Raw genomic sequence first — 8,094 nt, 5'->3', positions numbered from 1 at the left:
TTTATTTTATATATTCAATTTATGAATCACCTATTGCATACAATGTAAGGCTCTAGGTGATGTACAACTGTTAAAAACAAAATTAAAAGCAAAACCCAGAAATCGGCTACATCATCTCAGATGGCATCAAACATTCCTTTGTTACCCTATTCTGGACTGCATTGCTGTCTCACAGGCAGGTGAGGAGAGGGCCAAAGCGAAGATGGAGGAAAGAAAAAAGAGGAGGATAAATTGAATATATAAAAATAAATATACTGACTAATGATTTTATTAAACAAATAGCCGACCAGCAGCAAGCGGGAGGGAAATGATGGGTGCAAGGAGAAAACACAGGCAAAATCCTCATGCCTTGCCAAGGTTTTGTGAATCACAGAGGCAATGACAGCAAAACATGGAACAATCTCCATATGGGAACAACCTAAATTTGAAGTGTAATGCTTATAATCTAATCCTGGCCCTACTATTGGGATAAACTACAAACTATACAAGGGATCCTAAAAGAAATCCTAAAAGAAATCAACCCTGACTGTTCCCTGGAAGGCCAGATAATGAAACTGAAGCTCAAATACTTTGGCCATCAAATGAGAAGGGAGCACTCCCTGGAGAAGACCCTGATGCTGGGAAAGACTGAAGGTCAAAGAAGACGGGAATGGCAAAGGATAAGATGGATAGACAAGTGTCATAGATGCAACGAACATGAAAGTGAGCCAACTTCAGAGGACGGCGGAAGACAGGAGGGCCCGGCGGGAGCTGGTCCATGGGGTCGCGAAGAGTTGGACTCGACTGTGCGACTGAACAACATACAAGGGAATCCATGACTAATTTCCCAATTTTAGGTGTTTTTTAAAACACCAAATACAGCTCAAGGGCTGCTAATGGGACAGAGGAGGGAGCATGGCACATTTTCCACTTTTCTACAAGAAGATTCCCCAGTCTGAATTGCCTGCTCAAGGTGCTATTTCCTCAATAATGGAAGAGAATGCAGACACACATATGACACCTGCTGTATTCTCCCACATGCAAATGGTGGAGATGGGGTGGTTGGGATTCTGATCAGAAATACAGCTGTGGGGGGACATGTTGCTTCCCCAGTCAAATGAGCAGCTCCTGGCATGACATGGACCTCCTTGGACCTTTAAAGAAGGCTTTTGATTTGGCACAGAGAAGCAGTAGGAGCTGAGACCCTTTCCCTGTGTGCTTCTTTTCCACTGTAGCTTCTCCGCAAGCCATATTTCCCCTTGTAGGATTTCCTTTGTAGGATTTCAAAACATATATTACACAAAATAACCATATAATCACTAGCTCTATCGCTGATCTTATATAACCACCACATTTCCTTTCATCCCTTCTCACTCCAGCAATCCCTGATGAAAATATACAATTTTGCCACAACTCCAAAATAAACACATTTTCCAATCCAAAGTCTATTAGTCATATGCCAATCTATGTTTGACGTACAATTATAACTACAGAATTTTGTTGGTTTGGTCAAAACATTTTCTTCCTACACATCTGATCACTTCACACCCATCGTGAACTGGCCTTCTTCTTGGTGTCCTACTGTATTTGCCAGCAGTCTGAGCTGGTCCTTCAAGATACACAAAACTTGCATTTGTCTTATGGGAAACTGACAGGAAGAAGTGAAAGGAGATACTAGATCCTTTCAGACCTTCTTTAGTCACAGAAACAAAACCAAAATAGAAAGGAGACAAAGGTCCATTTTCCATTCTGTGTCCTTCTTGAAAATATTTTACTCATTGTACAAGCCTCCATTACAAAGATTTTAACAAGTATCCAATTATTTTAAAGGCCTTTGACATTTCTCATATTATTCAAATACATCCTTATCTCAGCATATGCCTAACCTGCAGCCACTGAGCTGACAATATACCTCAGTGTTTTCAGTTTTCAGACTGAACATTGACTGCAATATGAGCAGGGACTATTTCCTGCCAGTGATTGAGGCTTTGCCCTATATCAGTGACAATCTTACAGCACTGTCAAAATAAGCAAGGTAAGAGAGGAAGTATTTATTCCAGCCAAAACTCACTGGCAAAGGACCCGGCTGGCAGTGCTTTTGCCTGACCTGAACCTACTGCCCATCAGCTTCATTGGATGCCCTTGCGTTCTAGTATTTTTGGAGAGGGAGACAAAAAATCTCTTTGTCAGCTCTCTCCACTCCATGCATAATTTTATAATCTCTGTCATGTCCTCCTTTAGTAGTCTTTTTGCTAAACTGAAAAGTCCCAGACTCTTCAGCCTTTCCTCATAGGGAAGGTGCTCCAACCCCCCCCCCATCATCTTGGTTGCCCTCCTCTGCACTTTTTCCAACTCTGCAATGTCCTTTTTGAGATATGGTGTCCAGAACTGTACACAGTATTCCAAATGAGGCTGCACCACGGATATATACAAGGGCATTAAAATATTGGCTGTTCCATTCTCAATCCATTTCCTAATAATCCCTATCATAGAGTTTGCCTTTTTCACTGCAGCACACTGAGTCGACACTTTCATTGAGCTATCCACTATGACCCCAAGCTCTTTTCCCCTCTCAGTCCCTGCAAGTTCAGAACCCATTAACCTATACGTGACGCTGGAATTTTTTGTCCCAATGGTCATTACTTACCAACACTGAATTTCATTTGCCACACTGTTGTCCACTCGCCCAATTTGTGGAGGTCCTCTTGGAGCTCTTCACAGTCATCCTTGGTTTTAACCATCCTGAATAATTTTGTGTCAACTGCAAATGTGGCCACTATATTACTCACCCCTGGTTTTAGATACTTTATGAATAAATTAAATAGTACCGGCCCCAATATCAATCCTTGGGGGCCCCACTGGTCATTTATCTCCATTCTGATAATGTCCATTTATTCCTACTCTTTGCTTCCTGTCATTTAACCAGCTTTAATCCATAAGAGAACACATCCTCTTATCCCATGACTGCTAAGTTTACTCAGGAGTCTTTGGTGAGGCACCTTGTCAAAAGCATTTTTGAAAGTCCAGGTATATAATGTCTACAGGGTCACCATTGTCTACATGCTTGTTCACTTTCTCAAAGAATTCCAAAAGGTTGGTGAGACAGGACTTCCCTCTTCTTAGCATTGGTCTACCCTCCCTAGTCAGTGGTATATCTTCTCACTGAACCTTCATTATAGGTCTAAATAATCTCCAAGAAATCTGAACAGATTTGACTCTCCTGACTCTTCCTGTCAATTTTCTTTTAAGTAAGCTCTTCGTCTTTGAAAACTTGACTCTTCTGAAGTTAAATGTGATGGTGCTGGACTTCCCAGGAAACGTATTGTATGTTGAATTTGATAGCCCTGTGGTTATTGTCTCCTAGTAGGCTCCCAAATAGTTCAGTCACTCTTACCTCACTCTTTACTGGCAAAGAATCTGGACAATGTGTTTGTGGCAATGACAGGCATTAATTTTTTAAACTATTTATCTGTGTGATGTTTTCATGTGGACTTTTGTTTTCTTTTCCTAAAAGGTAATACAGAATATGCTCCCATCTACACCCATTAAAGTTTTAAGTGATAAAACTGCTGACTCACTTGTAAAAAGGGCAGAATGATGCATGCACAGTATTACCGTTCTTTGATCCCTTCCAACAGAAATAGTTTCCAATCAGCACCTTTTCTCTTTCAAGTGTTTTGCGTTCGCAAGAATGAGATTCAACCCTGCAACCTGTTGCAAGAAAAGAATCAGCTTATAAGTAGCATTTGTTGCCTTAAACCAAATTCATTACCATATCAATGTGACTTTGCTATCTTTTAACTCAGCGAAGAAAGGGAGAGGGCACACCATATATAAATGTATAGTAATGAAATAGAAGTAGAATTAAAATCTGTTCTAAATATAATAACCCAAATACAAATGGGTTCTTGATATGAGATATATAATAGACTTTGCACCTTGATATATTACTTATCTATTAAACATTCTAATGAATATACAGAAGTGGCAAAAATATGTTATATTGAATACATATCAATGATGAAAATAATGTTGTAGTCAAAACAGATTAGTTATAAAGTTTGAAACTTAAATTTAAATGTAGAATACAATTGTAACCCAACAGAAATAAGAACTATTGTATTTTATAGATAACTAGGAATAAGGCACATTGTGGAAATAAATACACTGAACTCTAGAAAGAGGCTCTGGGCAGGTGTCCCAGCCTTGGGCACTCAGCATCAATATGCTGTGGTGACCTCAGCAGGGTATAATGACACAGAGTCCACAGTTTTCTCCAGGAGATCTGATCTCTGCCATCTGAAGAGCAGTTGTAATTCTAAGTGATCTCCATCTCTCACCTGGAGATTGGCAACAATGGTTCCCAAAAGAGGAAATGGCTGGTTTGAAGGGTGGAGTCTATGGCACTGTACGTATCTGAGGTCCCACTCCTCTATAAACCCCATCCTCTCCAGGCTCCACCCCTCAAATCTCCAGGAATTCTTCTTTCCCGCCAACCATCAATGTACCATTATCTGCCCCCCTGACTTCAGCTTTCCCTCTCTTCCCCCCTCCCTGCAGTCTCTACCTAGGAAAAGAACAGTCTTTCTCCACAGTGGGAAGCAAAGCAGCTCACATCATTCTCTTCTCCCCCTTTTGATATGTACAATAACCCTGTGAGGTAGGTTAGGCTGAAAGTCTGTGAGTGGTCTGAAATCACCCAATCAGCTTCCACTGGAAGAACCCAAGCAGGAGAGAAGCAACCTCAGCAGGGTATAATGAGTCCACCCTAAAAAGCAGCTGTTTTATCCAGGGGAACTGATCTCTGCCATGCGGAGAGCAGTTTTAATTCTGAGTGCTCTCCAGCCCTCCCCTGGAGATTGGCAGCAATTGTTTCCCAGGAGAAAATAACTGTTTTGGAGGGTGGACCCTATGGCGTTCTATTCAGCTGAGGCCTCTCCCCTCCCCAAACTCTGGCTTCCATAGACTCTATCACAAAATATCCAGGAATTTCCATAGACTCTATCACAAAATATCCAGGAATTTCCCAACCTGAACCTGGAGCTGGCAACCCAGTGAGTTCCCCACAAAGGCCAAAGTAGGCTTGGAAACGGCCTCCTGGCTTTGCCTTTTTACTATGGGAACCAAGCTTGGTTGCCTAGCAACAGCCACTGAAGGGAAAATTAGCCCCACAGCAGGAGGAGAAGAAAATGGTTTGATGGCTGGTGGCCCACCTCAGTAGCCAGCCAGCCACGGAGAAGTCAAGCAAAAGAAACATCTTCATCAGGAGACACAGCCATTTTGGCAGTTTATTCTGACAGGGAAGAGTGGCCAAGCTGGCAGTGGGTGGGCGAGAGGAAGTGGACCCAGCCCCCAGCCAATGGCTGATAGAGCGCAATGGCTGATGGAGTGCACAGCACAGCCAATGGGAGAGGAAAGTGCCAATGCGTCAGGGCTTTTATATATATATCAGATACCTTAAAAATTATAATGAAGAAAATATTTTCTCTTATATATTTTGTACTTCATGATTGTCTTTGACAAACACAACTATGTTGTATAGCCCCTTTTTTCTTTTCCTTTTCTTTTTTGTATCCCCACTGTCTTCTTAAATGAAAAAAAAGAAAAAGGGGGGCAGTACCAACGCAAAATGAAGATGAAGAAACAAACTGGTGCAGAGGGAAATTAATCTTTAATAATTATACAGCCCCTATGCATTTTGTGTGCAGCTTCATAATGGAGAATGGAATTAAAAAGAACCTGAAAGATTCCCCATGATGAAGCTGCACATGAAACACATAGGTATATTTGGCTCTCACAGAAAAATGGGCCACATTATAAATGGAGGCTCCAAAGAGAAATGAGGACTCAAATGTGGAAAAGTCCAATCTGACTGCAGGTACCCCCAAAAGCACAAGGTAAGGCTTGCTTAATAAGACTGCATAAAGAAACCTCTTGGGCTGACCTGGAAATGCCGCACTGCAAATTGTGGAACCAGTAAGAGTGGTATAGAAGCCATTGGCAGCATCTTCAGTGTCTTCAGCAAAGAGTACGTGCCAGTCTGTTGGCTCGCTGGCTAGTGTATGCAGTTCTTCCCATCTAAACATAAATATGACAGAAAAGTAGGTAAAGCACAGAAGCATAGTAATAATATAATGGCACTTAATTTCATAATTAGTAGAGAGTTGGGAGCTATTTAATAGAGCATATCTATAATACACATACAGAACTAAAGCAATGCACACTACAATTTAATATAGGCACTGCTTTCCTGTTAAAAACTGCTTACGATATTGTTTATAACAATATTGCTTCTGATGTTCACTACCGAACACACACATCTTTCTCCGGCTTTTCTTTCTTGCTCAAATGCTTTAAAGTGTCCCCAGCCAGCACTCAGTTCCCAAGTCACAAACACATTACATACACTCTTATCTCCATCGTGGGCAAGCAACCCAAATCTCACCTCCATTGTAAGGTTGTTCTTTAGTCACTAGTTCAGTGGCAATAGCAATGGAACATTTAATATCTCTTCTCACGCTAGAAAATCATTTACCTTGGGAAGTTGATTCCCACTGCAAAGACAACAATCCCTTTTTCTTTTAGCTGCTTCGCTGGTATTGTTACACTGCCTTGAGATTTCCCATCAGTCAGGATAATGAGGATTTGCGGTACTGACAAGTTTCTGCCCCCACAGAATCCTTTGTGAAGAATAAACTTCAGAGCACGACTTGTTTCTGTTCTCCCACCTCTGAGGCACAAACAGGAAAAGGACAGGGAGAGATTTTAAAAGTATTAATATTGCTCTATTTAGTTTCAACAAACATGTCTCCCTTTCCCAGAGATGAACTGAGAAAATAATTCATTTGAGAAGCAAAGAGGTGGTGAAGACTATTACTGAGGAAGCAAGGACCTTTTTTATGCATTTCATATGTGAAAATAAGCATAGTAGCGTACAGGCCAAAAATAAATAAATCAGAAGAAAAAATGAAAAGACAAGACCTTATATGAAATTTGTGTAGGATAAACTATGTTGCATAGTTCAACATTTCTGTTGCTTTCTTCATTTCTGCCCTATTGCTAACAGCTACAGACATATATAATTTCCACACAGAAATATGTCAGAAAAATAAGTAAAGCACAGAAGCATAGCAGTAATTTAACGGCCATATCCAACAAGCCATCACCACCATTAAAGACAAGGGTAAGCAACTTTGTTGCCCTGATAGCCCCCCAAACCTGCAATGTCCCCCTGTGAAGATGTTGGTGTACTGGAAAACAAAGAAGACGAGGGAAGGCAAAGACTGTGCCCTGGAAATCAGTCACGCCTCAGCATCTCTCCTCATACCCTTGAGCAGAGAACTAGCCCAATATGTCAAGCAAAACAGCCAGTGTTCAGCATGCAGGATGGGATTTCTTACTCCTGATTTAGGGCCTAACTACCCATTACACTCAAAGCAAACTACAGGGACTTCTCTCCACTCTGGAAAAGCCAGTCTGTGAACAGGCACTTAAATCTGTCTCCCCTTTCCACACATGAGGTTTCAAATACATGTCCGACAGTGGTTTCTTCCTCACAGTTCCCCTGGTCCTCTTGCTCACTTGCTCCCCCCACCCCCCACTATAATGAACCAGACTCCAGATATAGTACATAGCAGATAGCAGAAAAAGTAGGCAAAAACATTGAGGCATGGAGCTGCAGGGTCTCTTTCTGTTGCTTCATCTTCCAAGCCAACTGGGACATCTTAAAGGCGCAGTGGAAATCTCCTTACTTGTAGCCTAGCAGATTCAGAGGGTGATGGACGGACTATTGGGTTGCACTCTACATGGATCTGCCCTTGAAGACAACTCAGAAACTCTAGCTGGTACTGGAAGCCGCAGCTTGATTGCTATCCAGAGACAGAAGTTATATGTATATTATACCTACTGCATCACTCCATCGGTTACCACCTAGTTTCTGGGTTCAAGGTGCTGCTTATTACTCCCAAAGCTCTTCATGGCCTTGGACCCAGAGATCTGCAGGACTACCTCTCCTGCTCCACTGCAGCAGCTTCACTGATCCTCCTGAAGGTGCCATGCTGAAAATGGGTAAGTCAGCAGCTGCCCGTACCAGAGCATTCTCTGTTGTGCCTCTCA

General features: G+C 41.8%; 1 protein-coding gene across 1 annotated transcript in view; it reads right to left on the bottom strand.

Annotated features, from left to right (window-relative positions):
* VWA2 (von Willebrand factor A domain containing 2) overlaps nucleotides 1–8,094 on the bottom strand; it is a 34,058-nt gene that overhangs the window by 7,635 nt on the left and 18,329 nt on the right. Inside the window, exons 5-7 of the mRNA XM_015421501.1 lie at nucleotides 6,515–6,709; nucleotides 5,924–6,057; nucleotides 3,558–3,690 (exon numbers count right to left, since the gene is read on the bottom strand). Of these exons, the coding sequence (XP_015276987.1) occupies nucleotides 3,558–3,690; nucleotides 5,924–6,057; nucleotides 6,515–6,709 (462 nt within the window). The remainder of the gene's footprint in view (nucleotides 1–3,557; nucleotides 3,691–5,923; nucleotides 6,058–6,514; nucleotides 6,710–8,094) is intronic.

This window comes from Gekko japonicus, unplaced genomic scaffold (assembly GCF_001447785.1).
Source record: "Gekko japonicus isolate JY-2015 unplaced genomic scaffold, Gekko_japonicus_V1.1 scaffold1116, whole genome shotgun sequence".
NCBI classification, from domain to species: domain Eukaryota; kingdom Metazoa; phylum Chordata; class Lepidosauria; order Squamata; family Gekkonidae; genus Gekko; species Gekko japonicus.
The sequence above is the reverse complement of the archived record's forward strand: the minus strand, read 5'-3'. Positions and strand labels throughout refer to the sequence as shown.